The sequence below is a fragment of the Lynx canadensis genome, chromosome C1 (assembly GCF_007474595.2).
Source record: "Lynx canadensis isolate LIC74 chromosome C1, mLynCan4.pri.v2, whole genome shotgun sequence".
Lineage (NCBI taxonomy): Eukaryota > Metazoa > Chordata > Mammalia > Carnivora > Felidae > Lynx > Lynx canadensis.
In genome coordinates this window covers 24,395,075-24,416,369 of record NC_044310.1, presented here as the reverse complement: position 1 = coordinate 24,416,369, position 21,295 = coordinate 24,395,075, and the positions used below count along the sequence as shown (strand labels likewise).

The following is a 21,295-nucleotide window of genomic DNA, read 5'->3' as shown; positions in this document are numbered from 1 at the left end:
CTCTGAGCTGTCAGCACAGAGCCTGATGAGGGGCTCGAACTCACAGACCGCAAGATCATGACCTGAGCCGAAGTCGGACACTCAACCAACTGAGCCACGCAGGTGCCCCAATATTGTTTTGCTTTAATGACTTCCTTGTCTCTATGTTCCTAGGATCTAGAACATTGTCTGGCTTAATAAATGTTGAAATGAATGAATGAATAAAGGAATAAATCAATGAATGAATGACATACTGCAGTAAGTCGGTCCTTGGTTGTAGTTTTGGGGAGAGTAAGAGGGAGAAAGGCGAGTTTTTTAAGACAGAGAGAAAGCATGAACAGGGGAGGGTCAGAGAAAGAGGGAGACACAGAATGTGAAAAGGCTCCAGGCTCTGAGCTATCAGCACAGAGCCTGACGCGGGACTCGAACCCACGGACCGGGAGATCATGACCTGAGCCAAAGTCGGACGCTCAACTGACTGAGCCACCCAGGCGCCCCAAAGGCGAGTTTTTTAAATAATAGTTAATATTTCTTGGACACTTAGAATGCATCTAGTACCAGACTAAATGTTTTTGTGTTCTCAATTCATCCTCACAGCAAACATATCAGGTAAAAAATATTATCTGGTTTTACAGAGACGAAAACAATCTGTGAGGTAGAGTGCCTTTCCTAAGGTCCCACAGTGACTAATTGCAGAAGCAGGTTTTAGGCTTGGATTTGTCCCTGGCCTCCCTTGAAGCAGTGGGCTCTTCCTATCCTCCTCCCACCTCTAGATGGGAGCTCTTGGCACACAGAAACTCAGCAGAATGGCCTCTACCTGCACCAGTAATAATGGGGAATGTGCTACTCTCAGCTTTTGGAGCAAGTTCACTCCACCCGCTCGTGTATTGAACCTCACATTTGATTGCTTTTCACAACAATCCTGTGAAGAGGATATTAACTGATCATTTCACGGACAGAGAACTGAGGTTCAGCGAGGTTGGCTTCCCAAGGTCGCAGAGGCACGTTCTGGAGTGTGGCGGAGGCTGCTGCCAAGACTCCGCCCCCTCTGCGGCCCCCTGGTGCCGCTCTCTACTTCCAAGCTCCTCCCCCTGCCAGTAATGCCTCCTCCCCTTCCTCCACTCTCAGCCCCCTCGCTGCCCCGTCCTCTTGGCCAAGGTAACCACCGGCCTAAGCCTGAGTAAGGTGAGCTAAGAGGGACCTCTTGGGTTGGGCTCCTGCCCAGGGTGGTGGCTAGGAGGTCACTGTTCACCTAGGATGGAATTTTGATCAGTTTACAACTTTTCTGATTCTGGTTTTGGTTGGGAATTTAGAAAGAAGGGCTTCCTGAATTCTCTGCCAAGGAAGGGCTCATCTTCCTTCGGTTTCTTTCTTTCTTTCTTTCTTTCTTTCTTTCTTTCTTTCTTTCTTTCTTTCTTTTAATTTTTTTTTTTTTAAAATTTTTTTTTCAACATTTTTTATTTATTTTTGGGACAGAGAGAGACAGAGCATGAACAGGGGAGGGGCAGAGAGAGAGGGAGACACAGAATCGGAAACAGGCTCCAGGCTCTGAGCCATCAGCCCAGAGCCCGACGCGGGGCTCGAACTCACAGACCGCGAGATCGTGACCTGGCTGAAGTCGGACGCTTAACCGACTGCGCCACCCAGGCGCCCCTCTTTTAATTTTTTAATGTTTATTTTTGAGGGAAAGACAGAGCATGAGCGGGGGAGGGGCAGAGAGAGAGAGAGAGAGAGAGAGAGAGAGAGAGGGAGACACAGAATCTGAAGCACGCTCCAGGCTCTGAGCCGTTAGTACAGAGCCCTATGCGAGGTTTGAACTCTTGTGAGGCAAGATCATGACCTGAACTGAAGTCAGATGCTTAACCTGGTGAGCCACCCAGGTGCCCCAGTTTAGTTCTTACCTTAGGGGTCTCAGCAGGAGAAAGGGAACACAAAGCTTCAAATGGAAGAGTGTTTAATGAAGGAACTATTCACAGAGGTGTGGGCAGGAATGGTGAAGCACCCTGGGGCTCACCCCCCCACCCCCCCTACCCCCGCCAAGGACCTGACAGGCAAGAGGAGAGAACCTTGTTAATGAACCTGGTGAGCGAGTTGTACCCATGGGTGCAGGCTGCCGCACAGGAGCTGTGGCTCTCTGGAGGAACACAGTAACTGGCAAAATCACAGGGGGAGGTGGATGTTAGAAATATCTCAGTCTAACTCCCCTCCTTCGCACTGATCTTAGACACTGTCAGTGTCTCCTATTAGCCAAACTCCACCTGAAACTGTAAGGCAAGGGGGCCAGGTAAGACTGTCAGCCAGAGTCAGCCCCAGAGCAGAGAGGCATGGAGGGTGGCGGCTAGGCAAAGAGCAGCCAGCCCAGGGCCTTCTCTGCTCTTTCTGGACTTGGCTTTGTAGAGGGGCCGAGAAACAGAGTGGCTATGCCTGTCTTTCAAAGAAGCCTGTGCCGGACATCAGCACCCTTTCTCCTTCCAGGTCCAGGTTACTCTGTTTGTGAGGTTGTCCTGCTCCTGGAGTTCATCTGTCCCATCCCTGGCTTCCCTGGTTTTCAGTGCGTAGCACTGAGTCGGCATTATTCTCTGCATGGGTTTGTCTCCCCAGACAACAGTTCTTGCATCCTCTACACTGTGAGCTCTTTGTAGGCAGGGGCCTGGGCCAAATTAGGCCGTTTGCCCTGACACAGGCCCTCGCACAGGCCGAATGCCGCCGTATGCCAAGTGAACTGAGTCCTGTGTCCTCACATACCTCTCTCAGCCTTAGTATATGCAATCTGAGCACATGTGAATGTCTGTTTCCCTAAGTACACAGGGGCTTCTTGGTGGTGAGCAGCAGAGACTTTTTTTTTTTTTTTTTTTTTGAGATCCTGTTATGTACCAGGCCCTGTGCTGGGTCTTGGGGACACAGCAGGGGACAAGACAATGCAAAGTCCCTGCTCTCATGGGGCTTCCATTCTAGTGGGGAAAGCGGAAAAGGAAGGAATGGAAAAGAAACAACATTATTTCAGATGTAATCCGTGCTGTACAGAAAATAAGGCAGTGGGATAAATAGTAACTTGATAGACATTTATGCTGGGGGACGGGGACATCAGGGAAAGGTTTTCTGAGGAGATGGTGTGTTAAGCAGAGACCCAAAGAAGAGTAGAAGCTGGGATGTGAAGGGCGTTCCACAAGACAAGTGGGAACAGCATAAACTAAGGTATGCAGGTGGAAGTGCTTCTGGGACCCTGAGAGATTTGGGGTTGCAGCCTAAGGAAGGCTTTAGGGAAGGTTAGAAGGGGTGAGGGATTCGGCTTTGGGGACAGCCCAGGGCCAGCTCCTGGGCTGGGCAGGGCGGGGGGGGGGGTGTTGGAGGGGAAGGGATAGCCCTTCTTAAGGCCACCCTTGCTGCCTGTTGCCTAGCACCTACAGCAAATAGTGCTGCCGCAGGCCTCACCCTGGCTCCCTCAGCTCCTCTCTGAGTGGCAGCAGCTGTCAAATGACCAGCAGCTGAGGCTTTGCCAACCTCCTCCTCTGGAATATTTTAGGGGTAAGTCAGAAAATGACCAGCCGCCTCCTTAAAACCCGGCTTTTTCTAATGCATGCCTTACAAGGGTGTATTTGGCTACCCTGGGTGTTAATCTCTCACCCCCTTGCATTAGACAGAGATATAAATACACAGCCACAGGCGGCACCCTCAGATACACAGATTAGTGAACCTGTCGGCAGGCCCCGGGTCACACACAGAGGACACGCCAGGCATGGCCCTGTGAGTACCCACTCGCATACTAACACGCATCAGCCCTAGTCCCTCGAGGGCACACAATCACTCGCAGGCCCATACACGTGCCCCACAACACAGTCACAAGAGTCCACAACCGCGGATCCCCACCCCTAACAACCACTCTCAACCCCGCGCCCCAAGATTATACAAGCCCCCAACCCTATGCCCCCACACAGACATGTACCCCACAGTCGTCACAGAGTCACACACGGGCACACAATCCCACCATCTCCCCCTCCACATACACAACCATGTGGTGTTCACACCGCCTGCAGTGGGCACGTTGATCGCAACACACAACCCACACGCATTCAACACCGCGGCACCATTGCCCCACCCCCGCCCCACACTCAAGGCCTCTCTGATTAAACACACATCCAGCCCCTCGCTCTTTACAGTACACAGCATTCTTTTGCGGTTGAGTCAAAGACCTCCTCAGACAGAGAGATTAAGTGGAAAAAAGGCATCGGAAGGGAGAATGCCTGAGGCCCAGGTCTGGGAAGGGACCGGCAGCTTCTGGCTTAGGTAGAAAGACTTCAGTGTTGAAATTTGACCCTGACTCTAATGGGCTAAGGCCTTGGGGGGAGGGGGCACGCCTCGGAGTGGACAGAGGAGCGGCTGGGTCGGGGTGACAGGTGGAGCAAGTGGAGGGACCCCAGGAAACCCCGCAGCGCGGGGGTTGGACATCGGTGTTAAATGTGGACTCGACCTTATAGGCTTAAGCCCCTCCCACGCAGTCCTCCCACCGCCCTTCCCTAGCCCCCGGCAACAGGCTCCCGACTATCCCCAAACGCACCGGGTGTGGCCATGACCCCTCCTCCCCCAGCCCTTCGGGACAGCTGCTGGGCACCGCGCTCAGGCCTCCCCTCCCCCTCCCCCTGCGCAGGTGGGGCTCGTAGGACGCCGAGCTGCGCGCGCTGGGGTGCCGGGTCCCTCTGAGTCCCCCCACCTCAACCCTCTGCCCCGACCCCAGGCAGGGGAAGTGCTCTTCTGGGGCTGCAGAGCCCCCCCCCCCCGCCCCCCCCCCCCCCCTCGCAGCTGGGACCCTTGGAAGGAATGAGTGGAGAGAAAGAAGGTTCGGGAAGATCTCAGGGCCCGCGGGTTTGGGAGACGCCGATCGGCCACCCCCCACCTCCGCCCCCGGCCGCGCGGCCCGCTCCCTCCTCCCGCGGGCGGGAGCTGGGGCCAAGTGGGCGCGCCCGGCCCGGGGCGGGCGGGATCCGGTGTCGGCGGCAGCTGCCAGTGCGGCGGGCGCGGGCGCGGAGCGAGCGGCCGGCGGGGCCGGCTATTAATAACGCGGCCGCCCAGCCCGGGGTCGCGCAGCCATGGCCAGCCCGGAGCCCCGGCTCGAGGGGGACGGCGCCGCCCAGGCCGCGAGGTAGGATCGCGCAGGGCCCGAGTCGCCGCGCTGGGGGGAGGGGGCGCTGGACGAGCCCCCCGCGATCACCTTTCGCCTGGCTGGGGGTGGTGGGCCAGCCGGGGTGCGGCGCGGGCACTGGGCGGAGCCACCGACCAAGGGAGATGGGGGAGGCCCGGGGTCCCGGCACCTCCGTTTGTCTGTGGCTTTTTATAGCGCCCCCCCCCCCTCCGGGGCTGGGTGACGATTAACCCTTTCAGACTGGTGGGCATCCACCGGCAAATGCCACTGGGCCAGAGTGGCCAAGGACGCTACTAGCTTTCTTTCATTCCTCACCCCAAATGCGACTGGAGATGGAGGCCTCCAGTTGCTGAATTCGCTGTGTGGAAGGGACTTGGTGCAAGGTTGGGCAGCTGCCAGCTTGGAGTTAAGAGCCTGTTCGGGCAGCTTGCTATCTTCGGTCTGAGGCCTGGAATGGGGGGTGGGGAGGGTCTTAGGAGGGCCTTGGTCTTTGCCCCCCCCCCCCGAGAGAAGGCCCGCCCCCAACCATCCACTCTGTCAGTTTACCACTGGTGACGGGGAAAGGGCTGTGGCTCAGGGATTTGGGGCCAGTAGGGAGTATTTCTGCCCCAGGTCAGACCATAATCCCGAGGAGGTGAAGGTGCAAACACACACACCCCACACCCCTCACTGTCACACACAGCACAAAGCTGAGTACAGTTTTGCACATACAGTCACCTGTGCTGCCATATGCATATACAGATACACAGAGTCAGACACACACCAACGCATGCCTGCAGCATGTCACAGACACTCCTTGCCACAGCCTCGATGTGCAGAGTGGGAGCTGCTGGAGTCCTCTAGGGCCAGGGTCAGAGTGGCAGAGGGAGGCTGCTTGGAGTCCAAGGAAGCCTGAGGTCAGGGGCCCCATCTGAGCCGGCTCCCTTGCCCCTCGACCTCCCATACCCTATTTTCCTCAGCCCCTTAGAGAGAGGCAGCTGTGTGAGGGCAGCACCGAGCAGAGGCCTGGCACTGTGGGGGGCAACAGAGGCAACAACAGTGTGTGATAAGGGCGCTGCCTGGGAGACAGGTGGCCGGGGTTCTACTTCCAGCTTTGCCACTTGACTTTGGGCAAAGTTTCCTCCTTGGATCTGAGTCGGTTTCTTGCCTGCCTTCCTTCTACAGAGCCCCACCCTGGGATACACAGAGAATGAGAACTGTACTTGTCCTTAGGAAATGGACTCTCAGGGGACACGGACACGCTCACTGCTGTAATAGTACTAAGTGCAAAGATGAGCTGCACACAAAGTGCCTTGAGAACACAATAATGGGTTTGTCTGCGAAATGCTTCACAGGGGAGATGAGTGGGGCTTGAAAGACGAATAGAAATTTACGAGTAGGTAAATAAGTATATATATATATATATATATATATATATATTTTAACTTTTTATAATTAAAAATTTTTAATGTTTATTTTTGAGAGAGAGAGAGAGAGAGACAAGAGTGTGAGCAGGGAAGGGGCAGAGAGAGAAGGAGACCCAGAATCCAAAGCAGGCTGCAGGCTCCTCGTGGTCAGCACAGAGCCCAATGCGGGGCTCAAACCCACAAACTGTGAGATCATGACCTGAGCTGAAGTCAGATGCTTAACCAACTGAGCCACCCAGGCATCTCCCCCCCCCCTTTTTTAAGTTTATTTATTTTTACAGAGAGAAAGAGAGTAGGGAAGGGGCAGAGAGAGAGGGAGACACAGAATCCGAAGCAGGCTCCAGGCTCTGAGCTGGCAGCACAGAGCCCGACGTGGGGCTCGAACTCAGGAACCGTGAGGTCATGACCTGAGCCAAAGTCGGATGCCTAACCAACTGGGGCTTAACCAACCCAGGCACCTCTAGATAAGTATATTTTGAATGCTCTGTGCCAAGCTCTGTTGGACCTGCTGTAGCTTTGTACCTGTTTTAGAACTCATGCCTGTTCTGGGAACAGAGTGATAAAAGGAGCACCGTCCAGCTCTTCTCCAGCCTCTACCACTTACAAGTTGTGGAACCTTGAGTGAGTTCTTTACTCAGTGCTTTGGTTTCCTCATCTACAAAATGGGGGTAACAGATGAGCATCATATACATGAGTATGCATGTAAAATACTTGGAATACTGCCTTGAACACAGTTACGTCATTCCAGGGTGGAGAACTCAGCAGGAGCCTGTGAGGGCCGTCTGCTGGGAAAGCAGGGGCTGTGTTGAGGATCAAGGTGGGTCTGGCCGGCTGAGCAGGTGCATCCTTTCTGGTGCTACGAGCTCTACCTTTCCAGGTGGTGCAGGATTGTTCTCTCATCAGATGGTGTACAAGGAGCTGTATTTTCTGAGCTGGATTCTTTAGACATAGTGGGCTGGGAGTAGGAGGTGTAAAAGTGTTAACACATGCTCTGGGTGGGCGGGGGCGGGTACTGTGAGATGAGCCTGGAAAGGTATGTTGGGGCCACATCTTTAAGGGCTTTGAGTCTATGCTAAGCAGCTGGCTATTTGTGCATGAAGTGATGCGACACGGTTATGTTCTAGTGAGCTGTGGCACTGTAGGCAATAGGCTGGCATGAGAAGGAAGAATGCCCGTTAAAAGGCTGGCATATGAGTGCAGGTATGCAATGACTTGGAGTAGGGCCCTGGCAAGGGGATGAGGAGGAGGTGGAGACTGGAGACTTTCTGAGATAGGTCAGTTCTCAGTGAGTTGGCTATGTGGGGGAGGAAAAGAGCTGTTTAAAGATTATTTGCCTCAAAAATAGAACTACCCTACGATGCAGCAATTGCACTGTTAGGTATTTACCCAAAGGGGACAAAATGTAGATTCAAAGGGGTACATGTTTATTGTACAAAGATTTAAAGGGGTACATGCACCCCAATGTTTATAGCAGCATTATCAACAATAGCCAAACGATGGAGAGAGCCCAGATGTCCATCAACTGATGAATGGGTGAAGAAGATGTGGTATATATATGCAATGGAATATTACTCAGCCTTCAAAAAGAATGAAATCTTGCCATTTGCAGTGACATGGATGGAGCTAGAATGTATTATGCTAAATGAAAGAAGTCCATCAGAGAAAGACAAATACCATATGATTTCACTCGTGTGGAATTTAAGAAACAAAACAGATGAACATATGGGAGGCAGGGAACGAAAAGAGAGGGAACAAATAAGAGACTCTTAATGATAGAGGACAAACTATGGGCTGATGGAGGGAGGGGGGATGGGCGAAGTGGGTGATGGGTATTAAGGAGGGCGCTTGTTGTGATGAGCACTGGCTGTTGTAGGTAAGTGATGAATCACTGAGTTCTACTCCAGAAACCAATAGTGCACTGTATGTTAACTAAAATTTAAATTAAAAAAAAGAAGGGGGGGGGTAGATTATTTGCCTCATCAACCTGCTGTATGGGGATGTGCTTCTCTGAGCTGGAGAACACAGGTATAGTAAGCCCAGGGAGAAGGATAATTTGGGGGCAGTTGAGTTTGAGGTGCTAGGTGACACCAGGTGAGAGAGATCAGTCTTTGTGGTAAAGTGATGGGAACAGACAGGGTGATGGTTGAGGCTGCCTTCAAGCTTTTAGATTTCGGTGCAGGTGCTTGGGTTGCATGAAGCCAGTGATGTCTGGGGCCTGGTGAAGCCACACTTGTGGTTTCCAGAGGGCCACCATGAGACACAGAATGGGGAGCCAGGGACTCCTGGGGTGCTAGAGAGGAAGATAGAGTGAGTACACAACGATTGAGAATAAAAGTAATCTGTAGTGGGAACTTGGAGCTGAGATCTAGAGCTTAAAACCTGGACACAAGTAGGCCTTTTCAAGACAGATGACTTCATTGACACATGGGGCTTTTCATTTATGCTTTATGTCTAAAATAAGTTTCTCGTAAGCTACACTCACATTTAAATTGTTTTATAACTGGTGCTCATGGAGTATGAGTTTCCTTGAGCAAATTACTTAATCTCTTTTCACCTCAGTTTCCTGATCTGTAAAATGGGGATAATAAGTATGACTACCTCATAAAAATGTTATGAGGATTAAATGAATTGGTATACGTAAATCATTTAGAACTGAGCCTGAATGATATTAGATTCAGATATTAGGACCTTTTTAAGTGTAATTTATTGTTATTATTTCCGTGGTATTTTATATTTTCAAAGAATTAATTGCCCAGAGATCCAAGGTAGGTAAGATGAATTGAAACAGGAAGGACCGGGGGCGCCTGGGTGGCGCAGTGGGTTAAGCGTCCGACTTCAGCCAGGTCACGATCTCGCGGTCCGTGAGTTCGAGCCCCGCGTCAGGCTCTGGGCTGACTGCTCAGAGCCTGGAGCCTGTTTCCGATTCTGTGTCTCCCTCTCTCTCTGCCCCTCCCCCGTTCATGCTCTGTCTCTCTCTGTCCCAAAAATAAAATAAAACGTTGAAAAAAAAAAGAAACAGGAAGGACCAAAGCCATTTGAAGGCCAGAGAAGCAGGAGAATATTCCTTAACAGAAGCTGGTTAAATTAGCAGGCAACTGGCAGCCGGGTTAAGGAACTTCTCTGTCAGAATCACAGAATCTGAATTCAAGAGCCTTTGACAGGCCAGAGGATGGGCCAATTCTAACAAGATGAATGTTTTTACAGGAACAAGAGATGTGGTTTAAAAGCACTCAGTCTGAGGGGCGCCTGAGTAGCTCAGTCGGTTAAGCATCTGACGTCAGCTCAGGTCATGATCTCGCAGTGAGTTCGAGCCCCACGTCGGGCTCTGTGCTGTCAGCTCAGAGCCTGGAGCCTGCTTTGGACTCTGTGTCTCACTCTTTCTCTGCTCCTCCCCTGTTCGTGCTCTGTCTCTCTCAAAAATAAGTAAACATTAAAAAAGTTAGGAAAATAAAAGTACTCAGTGTGAGACAGTCTTAAAGGCTTTTAGTCAAACTCAGCATTTGCCAGTATGATTGAGCTGCCCTCTATCGGCAATATTGGCCTTATCAACAGAAACATAGTGTCCAGAGCTCAGAACATACCTGGATACTGTTTCCAATACCCACCCCCAAGGGACAGTGACAGTTTGGAGCCGAGTCAGAAAGAAGTGACCCAAACGAGGAGGGCACTGGACACTTTGGCATGCATGGAATAATCGAAAGATGTTAGTTTTCTTTAGGTGTTTAAAGAACTTGGCATGGGAAAGTAGTTAGATCTGATTCCAGAAAGAGGAACCAAGTCCAGGTAAAAAATTGCAGACAAGGTTTTACTTCAACACTAGAATTTTCTTATGACAGTGGAACGATGTGAGCTTCCTGGCCTTAAAGGTATGTAAGCAGAGGCTAGACGCTGACGTCATGGGGATGTTGTCAGGGGATCTGAGCCATGGGTGTATGGGGGTAGGCTGACGGAGGGGGAAGGAGCAGACAAGTGCCCTCTGAGATGTGAGAGGCCGAAAAAAGCCCAATGGCTCCCGTCAGGAACCATCCCGGGATTGTGGCTGCCCTCTGACTTTAAGTCATTTCTCTTGCAGAGAAACAAGAACGGAAGCCAGTTCTTCTCTCAAAGAGAACTCTGAATCCCCGCGTGAGGTGGGGACTTTGAACCCAGAAGTTACTCTGTCTTTGGAGGGGACCTTGAACTTAGAGGACATTCTCTACCTGGGGGACACAGGTGACCTCGATGAGACACTCTACGTGGAAGAGACGGAGAAGCCTGAGGAGGCACTGTATATCGAGGAGACCAGGCAACCAGGGGAGGCCCTGGAGATGGACGAGCCTATGAAGCCAGAGGAGATACTATATGTGGACGAGCCCACGCAGCCAGAAAAGACCGCAAGCCCAGAGCAGACCGGTTCCGGGGGAGAGACGGTCACGAGCGAGGAGAAACCCAGCCCTGAGGAGAGCCTCCAAGCCGGGCCTGGTCCCAGCACAGACAGCCTGAGCATAGAGGACCTGGAATTGCTAGAGGAGCGTTTCCAGCAATGTGTCCAAGCTGTGGCCCAGCTGGAAGAGGAGAGGGATCAGCTCATCCACGAGCTGGTGTTGCTCCGGGAACCAGCCCTGCAGGAGGTGCAGCAGGTCCATCAGGACATCCTGGCCGCCTACAAACTGCACGCCCAAGCAGAGCTGGAGAGGGACGGGCTGAGGGAGGAGATCCGGCTGGTCAAGCAGAAGCTGTTCAAGGTGACGAAGGAATGCGTGGCCTGCCAATACCAGCTCGAGTGCCGCCGGCAGGACGTGGCCCAGTTTGCCGATCTCCGGGAAGCGCTGACCACACGGGCAGCCCAGCTCTCGGAGGAACTGGCCCAGCTCCGGGACGCCTATCAGAAGCAGAAGGAGCAGTTACGGCAACAACTAGAAGCACCTCCCAGCCAGAGGGACGGGCACTTTCTCCAGGAGAGCCGGCGGCTCTCTGCCCAGTTTGAGAACCTCATGGCAGAGAGCCGCCAAGGCCTGGAGGAAGAGTATGAGCCTCAGCTGCTGCGGCTCCTGGAGAGGAAAGAAGCTGCGGCCAAAGCGCTGCAGAAAACCCAGGCCGAGATCCAGGGGATGAAGGAGGCTCTGAGACCCCTGCAAGCAGAGGCCCGGCAGCTCCAGCTGCAGAACAGGAACCTGGAGGACCAGATCTTGCTCGTGAGGCAGAAACGAGATGAGGAGGTGCAGCAGTACAGGGTAGGCCCCCTGGGCACGGACAGTTAGCCTGGGGCAGGAAAAGGTGACCGGAGTCACAGGTCTCGCGGCCACTTTGAAGGAGGCCCTCCTACATGCAGGAGGACCCGCTTACTCCTCGGGGCGGCCGCTCCTTTACTCCGCTCTTCATCCCACCAGGTTAGGCCGGCACTCCGGGCTGAGAATGTAGGCGGCGCCCTGACACCGACCGTCACCCGGTCCTCTCGTTAAGCCTCCAGATCAAGTGTTCTCACTTTCATAGATGAGGAAACAGGCTCAGCGAGCTGGTGGTTTATGAACCCCGGCCTGGCCAATCGTGAATGTTTCCGTGCACTTTCCACGGCACAGTTTTCCAATTCTTGGTGAATCATGCTTGGGTGCAGGGAGCAAGAGGGGGATGAGGCGAGGTGGGATTTTCATTCTCTCCCTCCCTGCACATTCACCCTCAAGTCCCACCTAGCTGATCTCTGCCTTGGAGCTTCCCAGTTTTAAAACTGGGATGAGGGGCGCCTGGCTGGCTTGGTTCAGTAGAGCGTGTGACTCTTGATCTCGAGGTCATGAGTTTGAGCCCCATGTTGGGCATAGAGATTACTTAAAACAAAACAAAGCAAAAACTGGGATGAAATCTATGAAGCTCTAGTCCTCATTTTCCTTCTTTGTGCATTATCACCATTTCACTTGTATTCCAGTTACTTCTGATTAAGTGTGAGCCAGTTCTAATCCCTTTATAGAACAGGGTGGGATATAAATACAAAGTAAAAACACAATTTTGTCTCTCTCCCACGGACTGTGAGCTTTCAGAAGGAAGGGAGCATTGCTTTACTTTTTTCTGCCACTCGGGCTCAGAGGACATCAGTTAAATGCTGACTGAAGGGCTGCTGGCCACTATGAGGGGACCACAATGCGGTGGTTCCTTTCAGAGCAGTATTTTCATCTTTTGAAATACATGTTCCTTTGGATAAGCTTAAAAAGTTCCAGAGATTCTGATACATCCTTCAAGGAACATATCCTCTGTTGAAAATGGCTGTATTCACTTCACTCAAAATTTTGTCAAGCTTTCTGTAGTTTGTATTATGAAAGCAATCCCCTCCCCCACTGCAGCTTTTTAATTGGTTCAGTCTAGTGAAAGAGGATCTTTTTATTTTTTTGGCATAAAATGTATCCTTAAGTTGTACTCAGAGATTACATTAATAATTATAATCCAGGGGAAAGAGCAGCATGTGATTGAAGAGAGGTACAGGTAAGAGTGCTCTAGGATAATGAAATTATTTTTAGTCATCCATTAAATCAGACAACACTCCATGGAAGAAGCAGTGTTATTTGAGCTAGGTATTAAAATATAGGCAAGATCTAGACCAGTGCTATCCCAAAGAAATATGCAAGACATAATATAATTTAAACCTTGCTAGTAGCCATACTAAAAAAATAAAAAAAATAGGTGAGAGTAATTTTAATATATATATTAACTCAACATCTGCAACCCCGCTGCATATGACAGGTGAAAAATTGAAAGGTGAGTTGAACTGTAAAGGTAGGTTGGGGCAGATCATGTTGGGCTTTTTTTTTTTTTTTTTTTTTTTTTTTTTAATTAGAGAGAGTGAGTGTGTGAGCTGGGAAGGGGGGCAGAGAGAGAGAATCTTAAGCAAGCTCCACACTCAGTGTGGAGCCAGACGTGGGGCTCAATCCCACAACCCTGGGATCATGACCTGAGCCAAAATGAAGAGTTGGATACTCAATTGACTGAGCCACCCAGGCGCCCCAGGTCATGTCAGGACTCAGAAATCCAAACTAGGGAGTTTGGATTTCATTCAGTACTCAGTTGCATCAGTAAAGGTATTTAATCAAGCGAGTAACATAATTGCTTCTCTACTTTTAGAAAAAGTACGGGTGGCAGTGTGTAAAATGGGCTGGAGACCTAGAAGCTAGGGGACTAATCAGGAAGCTACTATAGGTAAGAGGAACCAATGTGGGAATACAAGGAAGGGGAAGGATGCAAGAACAAATGCAGGATAATGTGGCCACTGAATGAAGGGGGCAGGGGTGAGAAGTCACAGAGGGTGTCAAGATTTCAGACAAGGCTAACTGGGACAGTGGTACCATCAACAGGAAATCCTCTGGAGGAATTTTTGGACATAGTATTAGGGTTGTAGAATTGTCCCCGCCCCCCACCCGCCCGTGATTTTCATCACTGTGCTGGATTTCAGATTTGCTGATTGGTACAGCTTTCCAAAGATCATTCTATGAAAAATACTCTTGATGGATGTCTCCTATTGCTTTGTCATAAAGTAGCAATCAAGGTCCTAGTAAGCAAATTCTGCTTTGTGAAATGGCTTCCCAGACTTGTTTGCCAAAGGTCACTTACGGCATCTGACTACTTTTTGAGGGTGCACTTCACTCTGGCAGTTGTACACTCTGCCTCTTTCATCACCATCATCTATTCATTCAACAAATATTTTCTACGCCTGCTTACCATGTGCCAGGCAGTGAACTATGTGCTGGCAGAAGAGATGAGATGAGAAATGGGGGAGAGGGGTAGTTCCTGACCTCAAATAGTTTATGGTCCAGGAAGGATACCAGATATAATGAACATATTGCGTAAAATCAAAGACACTTGATTTTAAGATGCACCCTGATCTGAAATGTTAAAATGTGAAAGCCATAGAATCAGTGAAATCATTAATATTCTTCAAGTGATAAACACTATTAACAGTAGTAGGAATAAGGCACTGTACCAATGAAGTACGTATAATTACCCCTGCCTGGGGACACGGAGGGGAAATTTCCTAAGAGTTAACAATAGCTACCATGTACTTTTAGTTTTTTACATGTATTAATACATTTAATCCTTACCTTTCTGTGAGATAGCTATAAATTACTGTCACTGTATGAAAAATGAGAAAACAGAAACCAGACAGACAAGTCAAATCATTTGTTCAGGAAGTGACAGAAGGAGGATTCTGACCCTGTGCAATCTAGCCCAAGTTCACATTCAACTTCCACAAGGTGTTTGAACCAAGCCTTGGAGAATAAATTCGTTGGGTAGACAAGGGAAAGAGGCATTCCAGGCAGAGGGAATGACTTACACAAAAGCATGAAAACATAAAAAGACATGTTAAGGGAAGTGCGCTCAGTGTGGCTGGATCCTAAGAATGTGACTAGATAGATGTGGCTGTAGAGGTAGATTGGGACCAGACTGAAGGATTTTCCATAGTCTTCAAGTCAGTGGTTTTCAAAAAAAAGGTTTTCTCCAAAGCCACAGACCCTTTTCCCCAAACACAACTTGATATAGAATGCCAGCATGTAAAACAGGTAAAAGTGAGCTACTTTCTAACTGAGGCAAGGGCACTTCCATATGGCTTTCTCCTGGGGTTTCATGGAAAACAGTTTGAGGAGCCACTGAAGAGCTCCACAGACAAGATGGCAACAACACAGTTGTAAAGTATGAGTTTTCTAAGCCAGTGGCAAATCCTGGCTTACTTCCTGTCTGGGAAACTTCGGACCAATGACTTCACCAGTGACTCTGCTCCTTCACTGTAAAATGGGATTAGTAATAATACACATCATAAGGCTGTTGGAAAGAATGAATTAATCTTTGTAAAGTACTTGCACATAGGCACGTACTTTTATTTTATTTTTTTTTTTCAACGTTTATTTATTTTTGGGACAGAGAGAGAGCATGAACGGGGGAGGGGCAGAGAGAGAGGGAGACACAGAATCGGAAACAGGCTCCAGGCTCTGAGCCATCAGCCCAGAGCCTGACGCGGGGCTCGAACTCCCGGACCGCGAGATCGTGACCTGGCTGAAGTTGGACGCTTAACCGACTGCGCCACCCAGGCGCCCCAGGCACGTAGTTTTAAAAATGGTGGCATGTAGGATGGATTGAAGGAGCCTGGAAAGACCACTTAAGCCTTATGAGGGAGAGATCATGTGAGATACATGAAGTAAAATATTTGGGTAGGATTTGGGGACTGGTGCAGTGGGTGGTGTGAGGAATTTGCTGAGAATGGTCTCCAAGTTTTTAGATGAAATTGGTAGGTCGTGAATGCGGGATTATAGAATGTTTACTATCTACGTGCTTCACATCCAGCATTATGTGCAGGGTGCTGGACAGGAACCTACAAGCTGGGAGTTACACAAGAAGAAAAAAGATAAATAGTAATGTAATATAGCAGATGCTGTTTAGGGGACAGAAATGGCAGGAGTAAAGACACAGAGATCTGTGAATTTGTCAGGCTAGAGCAGCAGGCTAGAACCAAGAAACATCATGCAAGTCACAGATGTCATTTACAATTTTCTAATAGCCACATTAAAAAAAAAAAAAAGTAAGAAACAGGTGAAACTAGTATTTTATTTAACTCTGTATATAAAAATATTTCAACATTGAGTCAATATCAAAATTTGAGGTATTTTACATTGTTTTATATGCCAAGTCTTAAAAATCTGTGTAGCTTATACTTAGGTACATGTGGATTCAGATTAGCTGCATTTCCAGTACTTATTAGCTACATGTGACTAGTCGTGGCCTCCCTGCCACACAGTGCAGGCTAGAGGAAAATGTCCATCTGAAAGCGCAGTGGAGGTTCTAATTAGAGGTAGGGGTCAGACTAAAGGGGGTCTGAATGCCAGACTGAAGAGGTGGAAAGTCTTTGAAAGATGAACACGATAAAGCAGTTTTAGAAAGTTAATCTTGTGGTGCTACATGATTAAGACCGGAGACTGTCTTTAACGCCAGTCAGGGTAGCAATATTTGTTTCATTTTGTAACGTTGCTCCTCCTGGTCAGTTTATCATTGATGGTACAGACTGTCTTCCCAAGCGTGTACTTTTAGGTCTCACCAAAATACAGCTTTGCTAGATGTCGAAGGGAGGCTTGGGGAATTGGGGCGCAGAGGTTTGCAGGTGCTTCCCTCCAGAAGACAGGCTTAGATGGCAAGGCCGCATCTCTCTGTGGCACCAAAGTATGGCTAAGGCACTAAAAAAAGGCCTATTGACAAGGTTGACCAAAGTCGAAATTCAGCCAGAGTATCAAACGCTGCAGAATGATGTGCCATAGGTATATGAAGGATGACTTAGAGAACAAATTATTTAGATCCTTCTAATAACAGCATGTACCTAAACTGGATTCCTGGCTCATTATTCTTCAAAATCTGAGGTGAAGTCATTACCCCTTTAAAACAGGCCTTCCAGCTGCAACCCTTCCCTTCCCATCTCCCTCATGCTTCCTGAGGATCCATGCCAGCTACCAACTATGCCAGAGACGGATTTGCTGACATCTTCCTTACCTCCTCAGGCATTAATCCTGGGCAGAGACAGTTTACAGAATATATCCTGTTTGGTTTGGGCAGAATGGGAAACGGACAATCATCTTAAGGCTCCTGAAGGCCTCTGGGGTATATAGCTTCTTCATCTTCCAACTTAGCACTTTGGAACAAATTCAGTCTTTTTGTGTAACAAGTAAACAGTATAAGGTTATAAATTAACAACTAGGATAGCCAACATCCTAATAAAGCACCTATTTGCATATGATGTTACAGAAGTACTGGGCAGAGCTATTTTGGACTTCAAGGAGGTTCAAATACAAAACTTGTGTTTAGTCTTTCCTGTAAACAACTGGACTTCCAATAGTTTTAACTCTCTCAGAACTACATTTAATAGCCAAGACTAAGTGGGGTGCCTAGATGGCTCAGTCAGTGTCCAACTCTTGATCTTGGCTTAGGCCATGATCTCATAGGTCGTGGGTTCAAGCCCCATGTCAGGCTGTGCTGATGGTGTGAGGCCTGCTTGGGATTGTCTCACCTTCCCTCTGCCCCTCCCCTGCTTGTGCTGTATCTCTCTCAAAATTTTGGCTCAGGCCATTACCTTATGGTTTGTTGGTTTGAGCCCTGCATCAGGCTCCGTGCTGACAGTACAGAGCCCGTTTGGGATTCTCTCTCCCCTTCTCAGTCTGCTCCTCCCACACACACTCTCTCAAAATAAACAAAAAAATAGTTAAGAATAACTGCATACAGGGGCGCCTGGGTGGCGCAGTCGGTTAAGCGTCCGACTTCAGCCAGGTCACGATCTCGCGGTCCGTGAGTTCGAGCCCCGCGTCAGGCTCTGGGCTGATGGCTCAGAGCCTGGAGCCTGTTTCCGATTCTGTGTCTCCCTCTCTCTCTGACCCTCTCCCGTTCATGCTCTGTCTCTCTCTGTCCCAAAAATAAATCAAAACGTGGAAAGAAAAAAAAAATTAAAAAAAAAAAAAAAAAAGAATAACTGCATACAAAGACTTGATTTTTTTTCCAAAGTAGGTTCTACACCCAACGTGGGGCTTGAACTCACAACCCCAAGATCAAGAGTTGCATGCTATACCGACTGAGTCAGCCAGGCACCCCCAAGACTTGGTTTCTTTTAAATTGCTTTAAGTTGCAGGATGATGTAAAAACTGATTATCCTGATAGAAATAAACTTGCACAAAGCCAGAGGTCCATAAAACTCTCAGCACACTGACTAGAGGACCAAAATTCTCCCCAACACTTCTTAAAACTGCAAAACAAACAAAAAACCATCTGAGCACCTACCCACCCACCCTTTGTAGGATTCTATTAAGCAGTAGTCTGCCAGTATAGACAAGACTCCTTTCTGGTCACCATTTTCATAAGCAGGATTACTTTGTCCCAACATTTCTTTGAACCAGTTTCTCAAACTATACTGGTGTGAAGATTAAACATCTAAGAAAGTGCTTTATAAACTATAACGGGCAATGCCAGTTTTTTTATTGTTCTGCTCACTAGAGATGTTCTTGACCCTCTCACCTGCAGGAACAGCTGGAGGAAATGGAAGAACGACAAAGGCGGTTAAGGAATGGGGTACAACTCCAGCAACAGAAGAACAAAGAGATAGAGCAGCTAAGGATCAGCCTCGCCGAAGAGCTCTCAACTTATAAGTCAGTTTTTGCTGCTATTCAGATCTTAACTGACACTGGCTGGGGAGGGAGATGTTGCTCAGGGGAAATTTCACTTAACATGGAAAAGCAAAAAAATGACTTGGGAAATGATTTCTAAACTGTGCTCATCCAGGACAAATGGAAAATGGCTTTCTTTTTTTTAAAGGGCTATGCTATCCAAGAGCCTGGGACAGGCTAACGCTCCCACTTCTCAGACAGGTGGAATCGAGACACAGTCTCAAGGTGATCCTTGAGGGTACAAGAGTGGTGTTTGCCTTGTTGCTGCTTTCCTAACTTAACAATACTAATGCTTGAAAAAAAAAAAGTGTGTCAAATGACAAGTCAGTTAGGAATAACACATACCTCCAGATTGCCCGATTTAAGCATTCAGCAGTCACTTGGAATGTTTCTGTTTCTAGCAGGACTCAAAATATGCCCTAATTATCACTGGGAATTCTGTAAGAGGATGACACATCTAGGGGCTCTGTGCATCACTTTCCTTGGCCTATTCTACCCCATCAGCTATTCATAAAGTTTCCTTAGAATAGCAGAGAAGACAGTTATACTACCTAATTCAGACGACAAAGGAGGCCAGAAGGCTAAATATGGAAGTTAAAACAAAAACAAAAAACTCAAGTAGGTATTGTTTTAGCCTGAGGGACAGAATTTATTTTTAAAGTTTATTTTGAGTGACAGACAGCAAGCAGGGGAGGGGCAGAGAGAGAGGGAGAGAGAATCCCAAGCAGACTCTGCACTGGCAGCACAGTGCTGGACACGGGGCTCAAACTCACGAACTGTTAGATCATGACCTGAGCCAAATCAAGAGTCGTATGCTTAACCGACTGAGCCACCTAGGTGCTCCACGATTATTGCTTAATATGTGAAACAAGCAACACGCCTATCCATTGATTTCTTTATATACTAATATGTTCTTATATTCCTGATAAAATCCTAGATTCTCTTGGATAAAGACATTAAGGATAAAAAAGGTCTATGTTAAGTTGTATACTAGACAGATGCCCATAAATTTAATTTTTACTTTCTAGCTAGTCTTGTGTCTTAGATACAAACTCACAAATAACAGTTATAACCAATACTTTTCGTAACTTACTAGCATTTTCTTTTACCATGTTTTACCTAGGAGTAACTGATTACGCTTATTGTTTGGGAGATTAGAGAACCTTGTAATTGAGGAAAATGGTATGTTAAACACCTTTGTGTGGATCAGATTAAAAGTACAATAGGGAAGGAAAGGGCAACGACTCATCTTAAGAAACGAGAATTTCAGTCATTGTTAACACCCATGCAAGGTTAACCTGGGCAGAGAAAATTTCTAGCTAGTCCGTCCCATCACCACCACATAGGTTACCATTCATTCAGTTTCGCAGGTAAGAGGCACCCTAATAGGCATTTGGAGGGAAATGCGTTCCTAATCATATGTAAATCACACTCTAGCAATCTCTCCCCAACTTAGCCCGCACTAAGTAAACTTCGGAAGTTGTGATGAACTTCATGCTGTATTATTTCAAGTTGCACAAAATATAAACTTATTTTTTCTTTTCTCAACTTTACAGGGGCTGTTTAGAAACATATGGCCAAATCTGCAATCCAGAAACAGCAACACAAAACTTCTTAGCAAAGGATCACTAAGTACCCTCTGGACATACTTTTTTTCCAAGAGAAGGGAGTTCCAGGGACTTGGCAAGCAATTCACCCTGGGAAAGTTACAAATACTGGCTGACCTGTTTAAAAAGATTCTAAGGCTGGCTGGAGGCAGAACACCATCAGTCAAGGCTTAGGTGGAGTCTATTTCATAGGCTGCTGGTACCAAGCTAAATGCACTTAGCAAAGGAAAAAGAAGCCTTCTGTTCTCCAGTAGCAACCCCCACGTGCAGAGTAAAGGATGGATGTATGGACACACTTTAGTGTTGTGAAGAATGTATCTTGCCTTGTGTTGACCCAAAACAAAAACCTTTTTTGGAGCACAGGTAGGGTCAAAAAGGCAGCCGATTTTCATTATATGGGTTTACAATTTGAATTCTTTTGTGCCATGAGTATTAGACTTTAAAATGAATCCTTTTACAAAGTTTAAGTCTGTGCAGACTCATACAGTTTACTCCTAATTCTGTGAAGATAATTTTCGCTATACTCTAAAAGAACTACTGACTTGGAAAAAAGGAACCAATCCAGATTTGAACCTAAAGGTTAAGAATACTCAGATTTTCCCAAAGACTGTGTCTCATGAAAATGATTCTGGGTCAGAGTGATCTACTCAGTTAAATTGAGTGCCTGGCAAAGAACCAGGCATTTTATCTGGTTATGGTACTTGGTGATAAAGGCTTTCGAGAGCCTATTATTTCTAACCTCTAAGTACAGACCCCAGTGAAAAATATACTGGGGAGATTCAACCTCTCTATGGGAAAAGGTTCAAACACCTTTTCCAAATTTAAAATTTGCCTTAAATGCTCTCTGCCACACTGCCTTTGACAGTCTTGAAAGTCCATGTAGTTCTCTAGAGAGACTTCAAAAAGATGTGATTTTATCAAAGACTAATCCTGTGCCTCTCGGGTTCAGCGTTTTATGTCTTGCACTTTCCCTGGGAAGGAGTGAACCTCTTTTCTCTAGCTCTGGGTCTATTATAT

At 48.1% G+C, this 21,295-nt stretch overlaps 1 protein-coding gene across 2 annotated transcripts; it reads left to right on the top strand.

Annotated features, from left to right (window-relative positions):
* Nucleotides 1-5,063: 5,063 nt before the first annotated feature.
* Nucleotides 5,064-20,333, top strand: SYNC (syncoilin, intermediate filament protein). 2 transcript variants are annotated; one of them, XM_030327211.1, is made up of 5 exons: nt 5,064-5,116; nt 10,595-11,735; nt 18,529-18,653; nt 18,820-18,896; nt 20,228-20,290. In XM_030327211.1, exons 1-5 carry the CDS (start codon nt 5,064-5,066, stop codon nt 20,236-20,238), a joined length of 1,407 nt encoding a protein of 468 aa, XP_030183071.1. In that variant the 3' UTR covers nt 20,239-20,290. The 2 variants fall into 2 exon arrangements, with proteins under 2 accessions (XP_030183071.1, XP_030183072.1); XM_030327212.1 differs by lacking the exon at nt 18,820-18,896 and having other exon boundaries at nt 20,228-20,333.
* Nucleotides 20,334-21,295: the final 962 nt, after the last annotated feature.

Excerpts from the sequence above, each read along its gene's own strand:
- SYNC (XM_030327211.1), top strand. The coding sequence starts at position 5,064 with ATGGCCAGCCCGGAGCCCCGGCTCGAGGGGGACGGCGCCGCCCAGGCC. Across the intron at positions 5,117-10,594 it reads GGCGCCGCCCAGGCCGCGAG|AGAAACAAGAACGGAAGCCA; the intron begins GTAGGATCGCGC and ends TTTCTCTTGCAG. Across the intron at positions 18,654-18,819 it reads GAAGAGCTCTCAACTTATAA|GGCTATGCTATCCAAGAGCC; the intron begins GTCAGTTTTTGC and ends TTTTTTTTAAAG.